Source organism: Coloeus monedula (assembly GCF_965178545.1).
Source record: "Coloeus monedula genome assembly, chromosome: 6".
Classification (NCBI taxonomy): Eukaryota; Metazoa; Chordata; class Aves; order Passeriformes; family Corvidae; genus Coloeus; species Coloeus monedula.
Window position 1 is genome coordinate 409,542 of NC_138786.1, and position 19,619 is coordinate 429,160.

Below are 19,619 nucleotides of genomic sequence, written 5' to 3' on the forward strand. Positions count from 1 at the left end.
AACCGGACAAGGATGGCCCCGCCCTGGAAACCGGGATTTGGTTTCTGGGAATCGCAGCCCAGGGCGCTGGTGCCCTCTAGTTTTCCCAGCCGTGAGGGTTATTTTTTCTTTTAGTAACAGATCTCTCCCGTCTTTTTGCCCCTAGCCCGAGCCGCAGCAAGGAGGGGACACTGCCTCAGCCTGTGGAATGGGACAGGAGGGAAAAAGTCCCACTGTTTCTCACCCCTGAGCAGCAGAGGGAAGAACCAGCCCGCACATCAGTGCAGTGAGTTGTGGGCGGCCTCAGCCCGGCTGAGCAGAGGCGGCCGGGGGGGGGCACAGAGCCGTGGCCCCCGGGGCCCCTGCATCCAGCCAGGGGGATCCTGGGGATCCCGGCACCCACCAGGGAGGATCCTGGGAATCCAGCCCCCACGGGGCTCCTGAACCCAGTGAGTGCGAGTCGGGGGGTCGCAGCCCCCACGGGACCCCCGCACCCAGCGGGGGGATGATCCCGGGGATCCCGCACTCATCTTCCCGGGCTGATCCCGGGGATCCCGCCCGCCATCCCATGGGATCCCCGCGGGTCCGGGGGGGCCCGTGGGTGCGGGTAGCGCCCCCCTGCGGACCGCGCTGGGCGCTGCAGCCCCCGCCGCTGCCGGGCGGGAACGTACCATCCTCGCCGCCGGGGGGAGGAGTCGGGGGGCGGCCCCGCCGAACCCCGCGTCACCAAACGCGCCGATCCCTCCGTCCCCGCGGCACTGAGACCCCGCTCGCCTCCGTCTCGCCGCCGCCGCCCCGCTCTCCCTCCGCGCGGCGCCGGGGACAGCGCCGGGGGCACGGCGCCCCCCCCGCGCCCCGCATGGCCGCGCCCGCGGCGCCCCGCGGGGATGCCGGACCGTTGGCGTGGAGACGCGCGGCGCCTCCGCAGGCCCCGCCCCCGCGGAGCTCCCATTGGCGGAGGGCCCGCGGCCGGCGCCCTGTGATTGGCCGGCGGCGCCGTCGCTCCTCGGCGGGGGCGTGGCCGCGCCCAGCGCCCGCTCATTCATTGCCCCCGCGGGCGCGGCGCGGGGGGGGCCATGCACCGGCGGGCCCGGGGCCGCCGAGCCCCGCACCGACCCCCGGCCCCACGAGCCGCAGCCGCCCCGCGGCCGGCCCGGAGCGCGCGGGCTGGACGGGCGAGGGGCCCCATGGGCCGGGGTTAGCCCGGCGGCGGCGGCGGTGGTGGTGGCGGCGGCGGCGGCGGCGGGGGCGATGCGGGCGGCAGCATGCCGCGGCTCCCGGTGAAGAAGCTCCGGAAGCAGCTGAAGCTGCTGCTGCTGCTGGCGCTGCTCACCTCGGCCGCCTGGTTCACCTACCTGCACATCAGCCTGGTGCGCCAGGGCCGCGCCCTGCGCCTCCCCTTCGCCTACGGCAAAGGTAACGGGGGGAATGGGGACCCGGCAGCCCCCGGAGCGGGGCCTCGGGGGGCTTTGGGGGGGCCCCAAGGGGTGGTGGAGCCCCCCCCGCCCCGCCGGAGTACCGGAGCACCTGAGGTTTGGGGGTCCCCAGGGCGTGCCAGGGCTCCCCCCCTCACCGAGCTCTCAGAGCACCTGGGGTTTGGGGGTCCCCAGGGGATTTGGGGGTCCCCCGCCCCGCTGGGGCCCCGGAGCATCCCCTCAGGGGTGGGACCCCCCCGTTTGCAGCGCTGGCTTTGCGTCCCGCATCGCCCGCGTGGGTTTGGGGCGAGCGGGACCCCTCCGTGGGCTGCGCGCCCCGGCGTTGGACCTCCGGGAGAAGGGGACACCCAGGAGGGCCCCCAAACCGGCCGGGGCATTCATTGTCCCCCCTCGAGCGGCTCCGTCCTCATTTTTCCACCCGCTGCCTTGGCTGCGATGACAAAGAGGCCATTTATAGCCGCTCGCCGCTGCTGGAAGGGGCAACCTCTTCGTTCCCGTCCCTTCCCGACGTTCCCAACCCTCCCGATCCCATCCCAACACTTTCTCAGCCTGTGCTTCTCTGCTGTATAAAAAACCAAAATTCCTTTTTTCTCCCGCCCTCGGATCGCGGCCGGGACGGGATTCCGGGATGCTCCGGAGGGACAGGTGCCCTAAGGCTCGGCTTCGTGTCCAGCCGCTCCCGGTTTTCCCGTGGCAGACCTCCGTGGGCTGCCCGGGGGCGGCGGGGGGCACAAAGCGGCTCGGAATATTTGCTGGGTGAAACTTGAGCCGCAGCGTTCCTGGTGGGACCGACCTCGCCCAGCGCGTTTTGTCCTAAAAAATGAGAAGGGGACGGGATTTGGTGCTTATGGAGGGAGGGTACGGCTTTCCCGAGGGGGTCAGAGCAGTCCCGGGGGTTGGCAAAGCCTCCCGGCTGGAAAAACCAAAGTTTCCGAGCAGAGCAGCAGCATGATCCTGCAAATTTTTGGGCCTTACGGTAAAATCGGGATAATGCGAATGAGCGAGGCAGGAAATGAGGCTGCTGGGGGAGGGGGGGCACCGGGGGCTGCCGGCTCCCTGCGGGATCCTCCGTGGTGGGAAAGCCGCAGGGTCCGCCTGGTGTTCCCAAGGGGATTTTCTCTGTGTCCCCACCGTCATCCCGAGGTGCTTCCCGCTGGCCCCGCCGTAATCCCAGTGCTCGGGACGGCCGTGTCCGGCGTCGGGCAGGAGGGAAATGGCACGGGGTCGCCGTCCCTGTGGATGGCTGGCTGGGAAAACCGGGGACCGGGGTACCCCCCGGGTGCTGGGGTGCAGCGGCGCGAGGGTGAGCCGAGGTTTTCCTGCCGGGAGGATGCACAGGGATGCCGTGTGCCGGGATGTTCCCAGGTGCTGAGCCGGGCACAGTGCCTTATCCCTGCTCTCCCTGCGTGCCTGGCATCCCGGCCGGCCCCTGGGGTGCTCCATGGGTTCTCCTGTGGAAGGAAGGAAGGGAGGGGATGCCCAGCCCCGCTCTGGGTGCCAGTGGGGCCGAATGGCTGCGAGCTGGGAGCGAGGGACGCTGGGCTTTGGTGGAGAACAGGGTCTCTGGGAGGGGGGAAGACAGATGGGAAAGCGTTGGCCTGGTGATGGGCTCGGGTTGCCCCTTGCCATGGGGAACATGGGCTCCTTCCCTGGCTGAGGTGTGGAGAGGTGGCTGATTCCCCAGGGAAAGCTGGATCCGGTTGTCCGGGACAGGACTCCAGGGAGATACCGCTCCTTGCACTGGGATTTTCCAGTGGGTGCCTAAAACCTGGGTGAAGGTGTGGGAAAGGCAGAGTTTAGGTCCCATTCAGCTTTTTTGGGCACGAGGTGGTGGAAAGGGGTTGGGTGGAAGCTGGGGAAGGCTTTGGCCGTGCACAGATGGACCCTCATCCTGCTGCTGCCAGAGCGGGAGAGCCAGGGAGTGTTTTAGGTGGAAAAACATTGAACGGAGTAGAAAAAAAACCAGACCAAAAAACCCCAAAACAGATCACAGGAAATAAACCACATTGAGGAAAAAACTTGGTGCAAGGGTTTGGGGGAAGAGCATCACCCCAATGGTCTGCACACCAAAAGGAGTTTGGGGATGACTTTTGGATTTGGCCACCATGAGCCGGGACCTGTCTGTCTGTGCCAGGGGTGCTGCCCGGTTAATTAATAGGGAAAAAGGTTAATTACTCATTAAACAGGGTGTCAGCGAGCAGCTGGACGCTCTGGAGGCTGCAGATGCAGGGCAGGAGGATTTTAGGTAGTTTTGGGGGGTGTAAAGTGGGGAAGACCCATCCAAGTGGGGTTGGGAGCACAGTGGGATTATCCCAGGGGTCCTGGCCCCCTCGTTGGTGACACCTGGAGCATCCAGGGGCTGTGCTGGGAGCTGGGCTGGCCCCTGATAAAACATCCCCCTTCTCCTCATCTTCTCCGAGTAGATAATTGCCCTTCTCTGCCTAATTGAACACACGGGTTCTTCTTGGAAATAATGAGGCCATTACCGTGCTCTCCCGGCTGGAAACCGCGCCGAGGCAATGGGGTGTGGAAACGTGGATGCGCCAGGTGGAAAGGGAAGGGGAAAGGATGAGAAAGCCAAAAAGAAGAGGGAGAAAATGACAATAAAACCCTGAAGTGGCTCTTGGTGGGGGTGTGGGGCTGGGGGTTTGCTGGGATTTAGCATGGAGGGTGCTGGCGGTGCTGGAGCGAGGTTTTGGGAGGATTTTGGGGTTCCGGGGAGCCCAGGATGGGTGCTCAAGGGTGCTAAAGGCAGTCCAGGGGTGAAACGGGGGATGCTGCCTGCTGGCTGTGGGTCACCCCTCTGCCGTGGTCCAAAGGGCTCCCGAAACCCCCTGATCCCGAGGCAGCCATGGGATGGATGCTCGGTGTCCTGTCCTTGGCTGTGCTCCCTGCAGGGACCTGTCTTTGTGGGGAGCAGGAGGGAGAGGGTTTGGGATGATGTGTCCCTCTGGGATCTGTCTTGGCAGATCCTTTGATTTTAATTGGGAGGCTGGGATGCTGCAGCCTGCTGTGGGCTCCATCCTTTTTGTCGGGGACGCCGGGAGCGGGTAGGGAAGGGGATGGGAAGGGCCCTTTGAAGATGAAGGGCAGCGGGATTTGGGACTGGGCCGGGAGCTGCTTTTTCTTCTCCTGGCATCACCCTGCTCTCCTGTCCCTGCTGGGAAAGGCTGTTTTCCCTGGGTGGACCCACACGGGGTCCTGGTGCCAGGGAAAGCAGGTCCCATCCCTGCTGCTGGAAGGGAAGCTTGGAGCTGGGGGAATGGGCTGCTTTGGGTGTCACTGGGACCCTTTTTTCCAGTCTGCCCCAGGCTCCATGCCCTGCTCCTCTAGGGTGCCCAATGGGAAAAATTTGGCATCTGCCTCTTTTGGGTTTTTCAAAGGCAAAAATGTGTCTCTTCAGAGGCACGAGTGGCTTTGAACCACCCCAGGGTGGCACCTGTCCCCAGCCTGGCTGTGACCCGGTCCCCTTGGCACCCAGAGGGTCCTCAAAACTGCCCCTTTCAGCCAGGGGTGAAGCGAGGGATGGCTTTTCCCAAGCACCGGGAGCTCTTTGCATTGGTGTTTGGGAGCTTTATCCTTCCCAGCGCTGCCCTGGGTCTCTTCCATCCCTTCCCTGGGCCTGCAGCTGGGCCTCTCCAGAGCCGCTCCTTGGGAAGGGGTGAGCAGCCCCCTGGGGTATCAGTGGCCTTGGCACTGGCAGGATGCAGGGATTTTGGCTGGATGAGGAGCCAGGTGGGAGCTGCTGGAAGAGGCTGGAAAGCTGGAACTGGGATGGTGACCCCGTGGGCAGCGCGGAGCTCAGGGGCTGGAATGTCTCTGGGGTGAAATGCACCCTAAAGTTGCCAGCATTTCACAGGGACCTTCTCCAGAGGCTGCATCCCAGGCAGCCGGATCTCTGTGCTGTGCTGGGGGCTGCGAGTGAGCCTCTGTTGGCATGGAGCAGGGTCTCGTGGAAGCTGCTCCCGCTCTCTGTGGGGCTGCACGGTGGGGCTGAAGGGCGTCGGACGCGCAGGGAGGGACATGGGGGCGGTCTGGGGGCTGCCCGGTCCCAGGAGGGATTCGAGGTCCTGATTATGAGCACGGAAGTGTCGGAGCTGCCTCCCCTGGTGGGTGTTTGTCAGCTGGAGTGGTCTCATGGCAGCTCCATCGCCAGCCAGAGCGATTCCGCATCGATTTCCACGGCTCCAGCCGAGAGGGCTGTCACGGAGTGGGAAAACAGCTGGAAAGGAGTGGGGCAGGCAGGAAAAATCCCCCTCTCTCCTCCAGTTCCCTCGGCGAGGCCGTGACAGGTCCGAGCAGGCAGCGGTGCCCAAGGGAGGCAGGGCAGGGGTGGCCAGGGACTGGTGCTGTGTCCCCGTGGTGGACACAAACCCCGTTCCCCTCGGCCCCGTTGGTGTCACCGGTTGTCACCCAGCCCGTGCCACCACCTTCCGTCCGGTGGCCGGGGGTTGTGGCCGGGATTTTTGTCCCGTGTTTCTGTGGCACTGACAGGGGGACTTGTGGTATTGATTCCTCGCTGGCTAATTATGATCGCCTGACATCTCGTTAGGAGGCTCGTGCAGGGCCGGGAAGATTTGGGAATGGAACCTCGGGGTTTAACGGAGGTGCCACCGCTGCCGCCACCTCTGCTGCAGCTGTGTCGGGGTTTAAATGTCACCTCCCTCCCTCCCTCTGCGTCGAAGGGCTTGGAAAAGGGCCAGGAGAAACCCCGGCATGGAAGAAAGGGGCTGTGTTTGGAGCTGGGGAGGAGGAGGCGGGCGCTGGGATGTGAAAGGCTCTCTGTGCTTCCCAGCGGAGTTACGGGGCTGGGATAGCGGGGAAGCGCTTCTCCCGTGGGAGGCATCGCTGTGGGTCCGTCGTACCCATGGCCTGCTCCCCGGGATGAGGATCCTGGCTCCCTGTCTGGAGGCTGCTGTGACTCAGAGCTGGTTTGTGCCATGGTTGGTGCTTCCTGCCCCCTCCTCGCTGCTCCCGACGCATCAGCGTCGCTCCAGGGAAGAGCTCTTAGTGCTTCCATCCCCTCCCTGAGCATCCCCTTCCCGAGGCCAGCAGGTCCCTGCTTGTCCTCAGACCTTCCGCCGTCCCTCTCCCGCCCTCTCTGCTCCTGGAGGGAGGCTGGCGAGGGAATGGGTGCAGCAGTACTGCTGTGCATCCCGGTGGGATGCTGGGAGGAATTGGAATCCTTCTTCCTCCTCTTCCTCTTCTCCTACTCCTGAGCCGCTCCTCCCGCAGGGCTGTGCTTGGGACCGAAGGGATTTTTGGGAGCGGTGATGCTCGTTGGCAGCAGGCGCTGCCCTGCCCCGCCCATTATCCCCATGGCTCTGGTTCCCAGCTCCCCACAGCCCGACCAGCAGTCGTTTTCCGATATTAACATTGCCAGGGAATTGCGTGGATGCCCGGAAGCCTTTTCTGGAGCGGTGCTGGTGCTTTTGCTCCTCCCTGGATGTGGGAGCCCCTCGGAAGGGATGGGGAGAGCGCGGGGGGCTCGTGGGGTCCTGAGAGCTCCAAGGATGAGCCTGCCCAGCTTGGGTTAACTCCTAGGGGAGAGTGAAACAGGATGGCCATGTCCAGCCATCCTTCTGGATGCAGCCAGGGATGCTGCTGCCTTGGGATGCCAGGCAGGGGGTTTGTCTGTGGCAAATCCCACGGGAGACAGGTTTATCTCTCCCGAGGCTAGAAGAGACTCCCTGAGTGGGTACCACAGAGCCACTCCTGCCTCCCAGCCCCGGGCAAGTCCCTTGGGAACGCCGGGCTCCCGGTGGCCGCGGTGAACGCACGGATCAGCGCGGTGGGAACTCCTGAGCCGAGTGCGCGAGACGAGCGCTGGCTCCAGTCCCGCTGCTCCCCATCACCCTCCTCGCGGAGGGAAGAGGGATGGATGCAGGAACGGAGCTGGGAGAAGGGAGGGGGCGGCCGGGGGAGCTGCCAGGAGCGAGCTGGGGCTGCCAGGGGCTGAAGAATGGCCGAGAGCAGAAGAAGGGGCTTTAGAGCTTAATTTCCTGTCCCTGCTGTGGGGATGGGATTTGTGCTGCCATCTCCAAGGAGACGCCGGCTGCGCGGCCACTGGAATACTAATGGTGTGGGAGGCGTGTGGCGGGGGGCCCCGGGCACCCCGGGCCCCTCCCCGGCTGTGGCAGCTGCTGGGGCTGCTTCATTTTGGGGAGTGGGAGCCCCCAGGACTCACTGGTGGTGTGAAGGAGGGTGTGGAGGGACAGGGACATCTTCCCACACCCTTGGGAATGGGTCAGTGACCCCTTTCCCGCAATTCCTGGGGGGGGTCACTGCTGGGCACACCTGAGGCTCCCCCTCGTTGCCACGTGGGGGTGGCTGGCTTTTGGGGGCCCACAGGAGCTGGCTTTTGGACACCCACCTCTCCGAGCATTGCCTTGAGCTTCCCGTGGCTCTGGATTGAACCACGGAGCCGTGCGCCGGCAGTGGTGGCTGAACTGCAAACTCCCCCCGCCCCCCCGGGTTTTGGGGTGGCAGGAAAAGGAGATGTGCCCCCCCCCCCCCCCCCCCCCCCAAAAAAAACCCCATTTTCCAAGTCTGCTCCCCTGTTTTGGGGGCAGTTTAAAATTCCCTGCCCAAGGAAAAGGAGCTGCAGAGGGGAGTCGAAGGCCGGGGATAATTAACCCGGCATGGTAACGAAGCTGATGGGTCTGGGAGCGAGGTCTCGATGTGAGTGTGCTGTAGTGGGGAGAAGATGGTTTGGGGGAATGATGTCTGGGGGGTCTGGGGCTCTGGGCAGAGCTGCAGGGTGGTGCTCTGGGAGAGCTGGGGTTTGGAGGGGCAGGAAGCAGGGATGCATCCCTGAGGATGGACGGGGAGCGAGACCCCTGGCAGCTCATCCCAGCATCTCTCATGTGAAGGGCTGGGAGCTGCGGGGGGTGTAATTAAAGCTGCTGCTGATGAGCTGCTGCGAAGCTGCTTAGGGCAAATGGAACGAGGGGAATGGCAGCCAGGGCCCCCCGTGCCACCCCCCTTTCCGTGTCGCTGTCCCCTGGCAGTGGAGGCAATGCCGGGGAGAGGGGTGTCCCCAAAAGGGGTGTGGGGATGGGGGGCCGTGGTCTGACCCCTCTCTGCTGCCCTCGCAGATGGAGAGAGGCCGGGGGAGGTGACGGATCCCAGGAGGCGGCCGGCGGCGGCGCGGCGCAGGAAAGCCGAGGATTCCAGCGAGAGCCACGAGGAAGATCCGATGGTAACGGGGTGGGAAGGGGCCCGTGGAGGTCTCTGGTGTGAGAGCGGAGCGCTGCAGGCCTCGTCCAGCTGAGGGGATCCAAGGGCTCGGGGCTGCGACCGCTGATTCTGCCCAGCAGCCCTCCCAGTGGGTACAGCCCCAGTCTCCCGCTGAAACTGGGCGGGATATCCCCCCCAGCATCCCACACCCTGCTCCCTGTGCCCTGGCACAGCTTCCCTGAGAAGGGCCTGGCTTCATCTGCTCTGCGCTTCCTGCCTTGCTGGGCAAAGCCGGCTGCTCCCGTGTGCTCCGCTCCATCCCGGATATTGGGAGCCTCCGGGCAGGAGGCACTTGGAGTTGTGGCCACGAGGACACCCGGCTGCTGTCCCCTGTCCAGCAGGTCACCGAGGCCCTGTTGAAGGCCCTGCTGTCCCTGTGCATCCCGTTGTCACCAAGAGGCCTCGTGGCAGGGCAGCCGGGTGGGATGGCATGAGGGGGAGCCACAGGGTGTTCCCTGCCCCATCCCACCAGTGGGTCACTCCTCAGAAATAAGGATGGACAGATGGACAAAGGAGGAATGACCAGAGGAGGCACAGGCTGGTGCTGGGTAAGGACAGAGGGCACAGCAGGAATCGCATCCCAGCTTTCCCTGGGAGGAGGGAGAATCCTTCCAGTGAGCATGGCACAAAACCCTTCCTCGTGAGGTCTTCCGAGGGCACTGCTCCCTCCTCCGGGACTCTAATGAGTTTGTTTAGGCAGATTGCTAATTATTTCCCTGGCGCTGTGCATCCACCTGGGCTGTGCCATGGTGACAGAGCTGTGTCTGCCCCGGGGCAGGGTTGAGGAGGAGCGGGATGATGCTCTAGGGAAGCTGAGGAAGAGGGGGTAGGGGGTATGCTCTGGAGGGGCTCCAGAAATACCTGGCACTTCCTGGTCACCCATCAGTGAGCTGGAGGCAGGTGAATGCTCACTTAATCCCTCTACATGATGAGATACAAGCAATGGGATTAACCTAATCCCCTTTAAAGGAAGAGGGGGAGTGGAGAGACATCCTGCTTCCTCCGCTGAGGACATAGAGATCGCCTCTGTGCTTTTGGAGAGGGAGCCCAAAATTCCAGCAGCCCCCAAGAGTGGCCAAACATCTTGGACGAACAGAAAACTCACTGTTTTGGAGAAGTTTTGGCAGAGGAAGGGAAACAAGTTTAGCTGGAACATTTTGTAACTGCTGCCTGCGCCACCTTGCCAGTACTTTTGTGCCTCCTCCTGCTTTCCTTTGCTGTGAGCCGTGAAATCTTTGGCCTTGGTTTGGCAACGCTCAAAATGAGGTGTTCAGATCATGGAATCCTGGAGTGGTGTGGGTTGGAAGGGACCTTAAAGCCATCCAGTTCCGTGGGCAGGGGCATCTTCCTCTACCCCAGGCTGCTCCAAGCCCTGTCCAACCTGGCCTTGAACTTTTCCAGGGATGGGGCAGGCACAGCTTTTCTGGGCAGCCTGTGCCAGGGCCTCCCCACAGATGCAGGGAGACATCCCACAAGCACAGGATGTGCTGGCCCCCATCACCCATCCCATCTCTCCCTCTGTTCCTCCACAGAACGACGGGCAGGACGTGGATGGCTGGTTGTCCAGAAGCCAGCGTTCCAACCGAGCCAGCACCCGCCCCAAACTCAACCTGACCAAGCAGGCCTTGCCCTGGAGCGAGCAGGTGGGTGGGCAGGGAGCAGCCTGGGGGGGATGGAGGAGGAGGAGCCCCACTCAGCTCCCCCTCTTCCCCCGCAGTACAAAGGGAAGGCAAACCTGCACGTCTTCGAGGACTGGTGTGGCGGGGCCGTGAGGCACCTGAGGAAGAACCTCCACTTCCCACTCTTTCCCCACGTGAGTCCCGGGACAGGTGCTCGGGGGTCGGCGGGAGGCTCCACCCGTCCCCCCCTGGGTCTCTGCTGGTCCTCTAGGGCCTGGCAGGCAGCGTCTGGCTTGGGGAGGTGATTCCCAGCCGGAAGGAGAGGTGGGTGGTGATGGGGATAACACGGAGGAGGTGATCCGTGCCCGTCTCCTCGGCAGACCCGCACCACGGTCAAGAAGCTGGCTGTGTCTCCCAAGTGGAAGAACTACGGGCTGAGGATTTTTGGCTACATCCATCCCTTCAAGGATGGTGAGTGACGGGGTGTGGCCTTTTTCCCCATGCAGCAACGTGCAGACGCCGTGTCCTTCCCCTTCCTGGCCACAGGAGGACAGAAGGGCTCTTGGAGACGGTTCCCAAATCTTGGCTCCTTGGCGGGAGGGCCCTTCTGGAGCCCAGAACTTTTCTCTGTGGCTTTGAAGAGAGCCGAAGCCCTGATCCCATCCAGGACAGAGCCGTGACGTGGGGTCAGGGGTGGCCCCATCCCTGTTTCCCCATCTCACCACGAGGCACCGGGACTGAGGCCTCGCCACCGGGCTCCCCGTGTCCCTCCGTGGTGACCCTCTCCGTGGCTCTCCGCAGGGGATTTCCAGTTTTCCGTGGCATCGGATGACAACTCGGAGTTCTGGCTCAGCTCCGACGACAGTCCCTCCAACTCCCGGCTGGCCGCCTTCGTGGGCAAGGTATGGTGTCACCTCTCCTCCTTTCCCTGCTCCAGGGGGAAGGACCTGTGTGGGATCCATGTGTGGCTTCTCTGCTCCCTTGGAATGCCGGGCTGTTTCAGCCTGCTCCCATCCCTGCCCCTGGCTCTGCCTGGCTTGGCTTCTAGAGGAGCCCCCTTGGTCCCCTCTGGGTTGCAGCTGCCGCAGACCAGGAGATGTAATGTTTATCCCTGGGTTTTCTTGGGGTCAGTCCCTCTGACGGGAGGCTGGTGGGCTTTGGTTGGTGTCCTGCTGCTCTCATGCTCCTCCTTCCTTCCCTCCTTCCCAGCTGGGCACCGAGTGGACGGCGCCGGGAGAGTTCACCAAGTTCAGCTCCCAAGTCTCCAAGCCCCTGCGGTGAGTGCGTCCTTGGGGATCATCCCGTGGGCATGGAGCTGCTGGCTCTGACCTCCCTGGGCCGTGGTCCCTTCCCAGAAGGCACGTGAGGCCGGGCTGGACCCCAGATCCGTGGTTTGACAGGGCAGCTGATGGGGTGGGGATGTCCCAGTGTCCGCCCCATCCCACAAAACCCCTCTGCAGTGGGATGGGGGGGGGGAGCAGACACCCTCCTTGGCTCCCGGCCTCCTTGCCCCAGGAAGGGATTGCCCACCCGTGGGCAGGGCAGGGAGGCTTTCCCAGGCTGGTCCTGGGCTCTGACCGCTGTGTCCCCTCCCCTGCAGCCTCATGTCCTCCCGGCGTTACTACTTTGAGCTGCTCCACAAGCAGGACGACCGGGGCTCGGACCACGTGGAGGTTGGGGTGAGTCAGTGCCCCCCACCCCAGGCCAGGCTCCTCCCAGGACTGCAGAGCCAGTGCCAGGGCTTTTCCCCACGCGTGTCAAAGGGCTTCATCCCGGAGCAAAGCCACGGTTTCCCCCTGCCGTGGATGCTGGTGGGGACAGATCAGGGTTGCCGTTTCCCTGGTTATTCCAGCACTGGGACACGTGGAATTCTCCTTTCCTGCTGGCGGTCTTTGGGCAGCCAAAGACCCTGCCATCCCCCTCCCGTGGGCAAGGAGAGCGCAGAGCAGGCAGGTCCCACCTTGCTGGCTGCATCCCAGCAGTGGGAGAGAGGCGGCCGAGGCGATGGAGCGATTCCCTGTTTTCTTCTTTTCCCCCCTTGGAACCACCGTGAGTTTCGAATCTGAACTTGCCTGCCTTGGCAGCGCAGCCCTGGCCAAGCCCCGAGCGTGTGTCAGGGGCTCAGGCTGGCTGAGGGGAAGATGTTGGCTCGTTAGCAAAGGTTTCCTTTCTCCCAAGAACTCATTAATCACCGGAGTCAAAGTGGTGCCAGCAAAGCACCAGGGAGGCCGGCAGCGGCAGCACCCCTTCCTCGCTGGCTGCCTCCCTCCTCCCCATCCCCTCCATCCCGATAAGATCTGCGTTTCTTCGGGCAAAAACAAATAGTGGGGAAAACAAAGAGACGGGGGAGATGTTTCTGAGATGGGATGTTTTTGCTGGAGGGAGGGAGGGAGGAGGGAGCGAAGCCTTTCAGCCGTGCACAGGAACCTCTCGGCTGTGCAGAGAGAGACAACAACAACATCCACAACAAAAGCAGGACCCTGTGTGCCTCGCCCCGGGGGCATGGAAGGGCTTGTCCTGACAAAGGCTCCAGACTGGCTTTTAAAATGCTGGAGTTCAATCAGGGCAGGCAGCTCTGGAGACCCTCTTAAGGCAAACTCTCCTTTATGAAGCACTGGAGTGAGGAAAGGAGTCCTTTGGCCACAGGACTTGTGGCAGTCCCAAAGGGAAGCAGCATGAGCCTGTGTCCCACCCACAGGAGCCTTTCCCTCTCTGACCCTGCAGGGATCCCTGCTAGTCCCAAACCCTGCAGGAAATGGGGCAGGATCACCCCTCTCTCTTTGCTCCTCTTCTGCAGGGAAGTTTCTGGGAGCTGCAGGCAGGGAGGACCCATCCTGGGGTGCCGGCGTTGGGCAGCTGCATCCCCACCCCTGCCTCTCTCCCGCTCATTCCCCATCTCCTTTTATTTTTTCCCAGTGGCGAGTTTTCCTCCCCAGCCTGAAGTTTGAGGTGATCGACTCTTCCTACATCTCCCTGTACACAGGTAAGGGCCAGGCTGCTCCTGCAGCCACAGCCAGCAGGCTCTCCAGGGGCTGCACGTGCTGGGAGAGGTGGGAAGGAGAGCAGAACCTGGGAAATGGGATCCTGGGGAGAGATCTCAGCCTCTGAATCCCCACCACTGGGCTTCTGCCTGGTGTAGGGAGGGATGCAAGGGCTGCAGTGGGTAGGATTGATGCTGGGAGCAGGCTGAGGCGCTGCTGAAAGTGGGATGTGGAGGCAGCACACCACGGAGGAAGCACAGCTCTGCTGGTGCCGCAGCCTTGTCCTGGCTGCCAAGACCCCGCTGGCTCCGGGGCCTGGCCCTGAGTTATGAGGAGCTGTCGTGGGAGCGGGGATGGATGGCACAAGGTTTAATTAAATCTATAGATCTTCTGCTTCCTGCCCCTGCCCTGGCAGCAGGAAAGGGCTTGATGGATGGGTGCTGGCCCGGCGCTCCGCACGGAGCGGGAGCGGTCATCATTCCTGCTCTGGAAGGTGTCGATAAGGAGGAGGGGGCAGGCAGCAGGCGGGATCTGTGGGGGGAAGAGGGATGAGCGGTGCCAGTGGTGCTGATGCAGGTGCCCACGAGATGGATGACGTGCAGATAAATCCCTGTCCCTCAGCGCTGGCTCTTCCCGCTCCTCCCTCCTGCTTCCCGGCTCCCTCAGACCCAGCAGCACCCCGAGGCAAAGCCATGTCACCCCTGGGGAGCCCATCCCAGCAGCAGCCAGAGCTCCTTCCTTCTTTCCATCCTTCCTCCCTCCCTCTGGACTTTTCCAGGGGCTCCAGCACAACCCCAGCCAGCTGCAAGGACACATTTGGGAAGCCTTTCCTTGCCACAAGCAGAAGGATTTGGGGCTCGGGAAGGGGGAATCCTGCTTCCCTGTGGCTCTGCAGCAGGCAGGGCTTCCTGGGAAGGGAGCAGCCGTGGGAGCACGGCTGAGGTGACCTCCTGTGGGAGCCTGGGGGCTGGCTGGTGGCCAAGGGTGACATGCCACCCTCATCCCTGGGCAGGAGGCACCCCAGCTCGTGTCGCAGCTACCTGCAGGAAGGACACCCAGGGTTTAATTCCCGTGTCCTTGGGAGTTAAAGCCCTGAGCGTTCCCTGAGCATTTTTGAGGCCGCAGTAATCGGAGCAGGGTGGCCTGGCTGGGATCAGCCGTGCCCTCGCCCTCATTAGTCCACGCAATAATCGTTAGGCTGATTAGTCACGGGGTCTGCGGGATGGCTGGGAGGGCTACATCGGCTTCCCTGGGAGCAGGAGGAACCCACAGTGCTCCAGGGATTGGGAAAGGCCCCCTTGGAGGGTGCTCCCGGCGTGCCGGGGGGTTCAGCCCCGACCCTGTCCCGCAGATGAGTCGTCCCTGAAGATGAACCACGTGGAGCACATCCCGCAGACCGTGGCCAGCCACAGCGGGAGCCACCTCTGGGAGGCCCAGCAGGACGAGCACGGGGCCGACATGCTCAAGGCTGACCCCAGGGACACCTTCTTCCTCAGTAAGTTCCAGCGGAATGGCTCCGTGCCGATCCCTGATGGGATCTGGGGAGGAAAAAGGCTGCTGTGGGCACCTGGGTCATCCCTGCCGCCCTCTGCCCGTCTCTCGGGTGGAGGCATCTCTGCTGGGCTCTGTTGGGACGCTTTGGGCTTCTCCACAGCCCCTGCCATCGAGGCGTCCCGCGTGGAGAACGTGCTGGTGCCCTGTGCCTACAGCCCCACCTACGTGGTGAAGGATTTCCCCATCGCCCGCTACCAGGGCCTGCAGTTCGTAAGTGTCTCCCTGGGGACAGGGCCACGCTCCCACGGGGATGCTGCGGAGCCCAGGGCGGGGATGTTCCCATCCGGGGAAAATCCAGGAGGAAGCGTCCCTCGCTGGAGGGTCGGGCTCAGCTTCCCAGGCTTGGCCCGAGCAGCTCGGGGTTAAATCCCCGTGGGGTGTTTGAGGTGCCGGGGGTCACTTCAGTGCTGGTGGTGGCCTCGGGTCCCCAGCTGCTCGGGGTGACACGGCACCATCACCCCCCCAGGTCTACCTCTCATTCGTGTATCCCAACGACTTCACGCGCCTCACTCACATGGAGACGGAGAACAAGTGCTTCTACAGGGAGTCCCCCCTCTACCTGGAAAAGTAGGTACTGGGGGCTGGGATTTTGGGACAGCGCTGAGGTGGTTCGTCCTCGGCCGCGTGTCCCTGTCCCCCATGGAAGGGCCACCCAGGCTGGCTCTTTGCTCGTCTCCTGGACACGCAGCAGCAGCTTGAGTGCTGGCAGGGCTCCTGGATTTGGGAACCCCAGCTCCCTTGGCAGCTGGGTGCTCCTCCCCGCACACATCCCTTGCTCCTCCCTTCTCCCGGGTCCTCAGCTGCCCTCTCCATCCCCAGGTTTGGGTTCTACAAGTACATGAAGATGGATGAGGAGGAGGAGGATCCGCGGCAGCGAGCGTTTCTCTTCCTCGGCCCCGACAGTGAGTCACCAGCATCGCTGGGCACAGGGCCGAGCTCCCGGCAGCCTCGCTGGCAGCTCATCCCCTCCGAGCTGTGGCTCAGCAGGATGACTCCAGCGGTGCCAGAGGCTCCAGGAGGGCAGGGCTGTGCAGAGCAGCATCCCTCAGAGCACCCCTCCGAGCATCCTGCTTGGCATGACCACAGGGCGGTGTGGGAAGCGGGACACTGGAGTGGGATTTGCTCTTCCTCCCGCATCTCCTGGGTTGGCCTCGGCAGTGGGCAGCAGGAACCGGACCCATTGTGGAGTCTGGGGATGTCCATGGAGCCTGGGGGTGCTCCTGGGGGACCAGAGGCTGTTTGGAGCCTGCCCTGGTCAGTTTGCCACTTGGCAAAGGTCGGGTTTGCTCCTGGACGAGGTGCGATTGGTGCCGAGATTTGAGGTGGGGATAAGCGGCAGCAACTGGAGCTGCCAGCCCTGGGTGGGCATCCCTGGGTGGGCACCCCCTGGTGCCCCAGCCCTGCTCCCTCACCTCAGCCACAAACAGGCTCCTCTCCTGGTGGTGTCAGGCTCTGCCTCCTTGTCTTGGCCTCAGGATATTAATCTCTGCCTTCGCTCACTAGACTTCCTGGAGGATGAGGAGGAGGAGGAAGGAGTGGACAGCCCTGAGCCCACAGACCCCCCTGCCGAGGCCAAGGAGCAGAGCTTGGGGCCGGCACCCAGAGCCAAAGGGAAGGATGCCCCGCCGGTCACCGGGGATTACAGGGACGCCCTGGACTATTACAGCTTCCGCCGGCAGCGGGGCTGGGCGCGGGCCGAGGCGGGCACCCCCGGGCAGCTGGGGACGTGGAGCACGTCCAGCCCAGCCCCTGCCCTCCAGCAGGATCCTGCGCCGGAGCGGGGTCCGGGCCGGGCGCTCCACTGGCTGCCCCAGGACGAGGGCGAGGAGGATGAGCTGGGGCTGCCGGCAGCGGTGTCTCCAAAGCACGGCCCGGCCCTGGGCCTGCAGCCCCACCTCTCCGTGCCCATCTTTGGTGGCAAAGCCAAAACGCCGAGTCCCAGCAGGCCGGCAGCTCCCAGTGAGGACAAGAAGCCCCGGAAAAGCCAGGAGAAGGTCTACGTGACCCGGCTGCAGCCCGGGAAGCGCAAAGCCCCAGCCCAGGAGCCGGCCTTCCCCGGCATCTTCCTGTACCCAAAGCCTGTGAAGAGAGTCCACCTGCGCTCCAGGAGCCCGCAGAAGCATCCCATCACCCCCAGCAAGCTCCGGGCCGTCCCTGGCCGCCGGAGCCCCTGGCTCCTGAGCAACATCTCCAAGGAGAGGGACCCTGCCAGGCGGAAGAGCGGCAGGAGGTGGGAGCGGCCGCCCAAGCAGCGGGGGCTGCCCGGCCTCCTCGCCCTGGGCACCGAGGGGCTCTTCAGCCGTGAGGACACGACCCCTGCCCCGGGCAGGACACTAGCCACTGCCGGCTACAACTCATCCGAGGCCACGCGCTCCGAGGGGACGCGGGCCACGTCCTTTCTGAAGGTGTCGGAAACGACGGCGTCGCAGCAGGAGGAGGGGAAGGGGCAGGAGGAGGAGGAGGAGGATGAGGAGGAGGAGGTGTCGGACTACTCCTACGAGGCGGGGGAGCTGCAGCAGGGCTGGCTGGAGGACTCCATCAACTGGCAGCGGACATTCAGCGTCAGCTCCGTGGACTTCGAGCTGCTGCGCTCCGACTGGAACGACCTGCGCTGCAACGTGTCGGGAAACCTGCAGCTGGGCGAGAGCGAGGTGGTGGACGTGGTGGCCCAGTACATGGAGAGGCTCAACGAGAAGAACGGAGGGTGCGGAGGGAGCGGGATGGCGGCGGGAGTTCAGGGGCCGGGTCCTGGATCGTGGGAAGCAGAGCCTCGTGGTGGCGGTGACTTCAAGGCTTCCCTTTTCCCTGTAGGATCTACACCCTCCTGCGGATCATCAACGTGGAGAAGCGGCGGGACACGGCGCGGGGGAACCGGTACCTGCTGGAGCTGGAGCTGGCGGAGCGTGGCCAGCGCACGGTGCGGCTCTCCGAGTACGTCTACGTCCTCCTGCACCAGGGCAAGCAGGACGACAGCGCCGAGGCCAACCCCGACGGGCTGGCCCTGGGGGCCACCGAGCCCCAGCCCAGTGCCTGGAGCGTCCTCTATGGGAAATCTGTCCTGTGCCGGCCCCTGCGGCTCAGCTGGAGGCAGGACGTCATGGTGCACTTTGTGGTGCCAGGTAGGTGACAGTGAGGACACGGCTCCCTGGGCTCTGTGCTGCTCCCTCAGCATCCTCCCGCGGGAGGAAGGCAGCCCCTTGGCTCCCCCAGCATGATGAGGGTGTCAGCTCACCTCAGGAGGGGCTGGCTTGGCTGGGAGGGGGTGCTGTGGGTGCCCCACGTGAGCCTGAGGGCCGTGTCTCTGGCAGTGAAGAACCAGGCCCGCTGGGTGCAGCAGTTCATCTCGGACATGGCCGGCCTCTACGGGGCCACGAGGGACGCCAACTTCAACGTCATCCTGGTGGATTTTGACAGCGAGGACATGGACGTGGAGAAGGCCCTGCGGGATGCCCGCCTGCCCCGGTAACTCCCAGCCTGCAGCCTCGGGGGCCTGGGGGGCTCCCCGTGGTGGGACAGCTGCTCACACAGCCTGCTGCTCCTTCCCTGCCTGCTCAGTGCCTGCCTCGCTGCCCCTTCCCTCCTCCTCCTCCTCCTCCTCCTCATTTTTGGGCGTTTAAACTACTTTTCCATGTGGATTTGGGGGTGCAGAAACTTGTGGCTGCACAGGGGGAGCCTCAGCTTGAGCTGTAGCACCTGGGCCTTCCTGGGAAGGTTCTTTCTCCATGCCAGTGGCTCCTGTCCCCCTTCTGGCTGTGTCCCTGCCTGTCCCAAGCGCTACCTGCCCTGTCCTCTCTCCCAGGTTCCAGTACCTGCGGCGCACGGGGAATTTCGAGCGCTCGGCCGGGCTCCAGGCCGGCGTGGACATGGTGGAGGTGAGCAGGGACAGGGACCAGCTCTGGCCGTGGCTCCTCTCCCCGGGGCTGTTCCTCTCTGATCCCCTGACCGTGCCCGTCCCCTCCCAGGACGAGCACAGCATCGTGTTCCTGTGCGACCTGCACATCCATTTCCCTGCCAACATCCTGGACAGCATCCGGAAGCACTGCGTGGAGGGCAAGCTGGCCTACGCTCCCATTGTCATGAGGCTGAGCTGTGGCAGCTCCCCCCGGGAGCCCAACGGTGAGCAGGGACCTCTGTCCGGCCGGGAGCACCCCAAAACCGGGCCATGCCCTGGTGCACCTCCGCAGGAGGTGGCGCAGGTGGGGACGGACCCGTGGTGGCAAGAGGGGTTGGGATGGGGAGTTCCCGTGGCTCCCAGGTGGTGGGGAGAGCACAGAGGGGATGATGAGATGGGCATTTGGGGGTCCCCCCACCCCTCACCTCATTGTTCCCCCCAGGCTACTGGGAGGTGAACGGCTTCGGCCTCTTCGGCATCTACAAGTCGGACTTTGACCGCGTGGGAGGGATGAACACGGAGGAGTTCCGGGACCGCTGGGGCGGGGAGGACTGGGAGCTGCTGGACAGGTGAGCCTGGGGGTCCTGCAGCCCCTGAACCCCCAGGAGCAGGGTTGGCCACGTGGATTTGGGCACATCCATCAAGCTGGCTGGGGGCTGGGGTGGTGAAGGGGAAAACTTCCCTTTGGGAGGGCTGTGTCCTTCTGTCCGTCCACCCGGAGCCCTGTCCCTCTGTCCATCCATTTCTTGAGCCCCGTCCCCTGAGCCCCATCCCTGTGTCCCTCGGTCCGCAGGGTGCTCCAGAGCGGGCTGGAGGTGGAGCGCTTGCGCCTCAGGAACTTTTACCACTACTACCACTCCAAGCGCGGCATGTGGAACGCCCGCAGCAAGAAGCCCTCCAAGGACTAGTGCCCGAGCCC

General features: G+C 64.0%; 1 protein-coding gene across 1 annotated transcript; it reads left to right on the plus strand.

Moving 5' to 3' along the window:
- Positions 1-1,244: 1,244 nt before the first annotated feature.
- B4GALNT4 (beta-1,4-N-acetyl-galactosaminyltransferase 4) lies at positions 1,245-19,608 on the plus strand (the record flags this gene model as incomplete). Its single annotated transcript, XM_082284531.1, has 20 exons — positions 1,245-1,395; positions 8,513-8,616; positions 10,187-10,297; positions 10,372-10,467; positions 10,654-10,744; positions 11,075-11,175; positions 11,483-11,550; positions 11,874-11,952; positions 13,190-13,256; positions 14,606-14,749; positions 14,909-15,018; positions 15,275-15,375; positions 15,628-15,710; positions 16,312-17,512; positions 17,620-17,927; positions 18,117-18,270; positions 18,608-18,680; positions 18,771-18,924; positions 19,143-19,269; positions 19,494-19,608. The coding sequence occupies 20 exons, from the start codon at positions 1,245-1,247 to the stop codon at positions 19,606-19,608; spliced, it is 3,438 nt and encodes a 1,145-aa protein (XP_082140657.1).
- Positions 19,609-19,619: the final 11 nt, after the last annotated feature.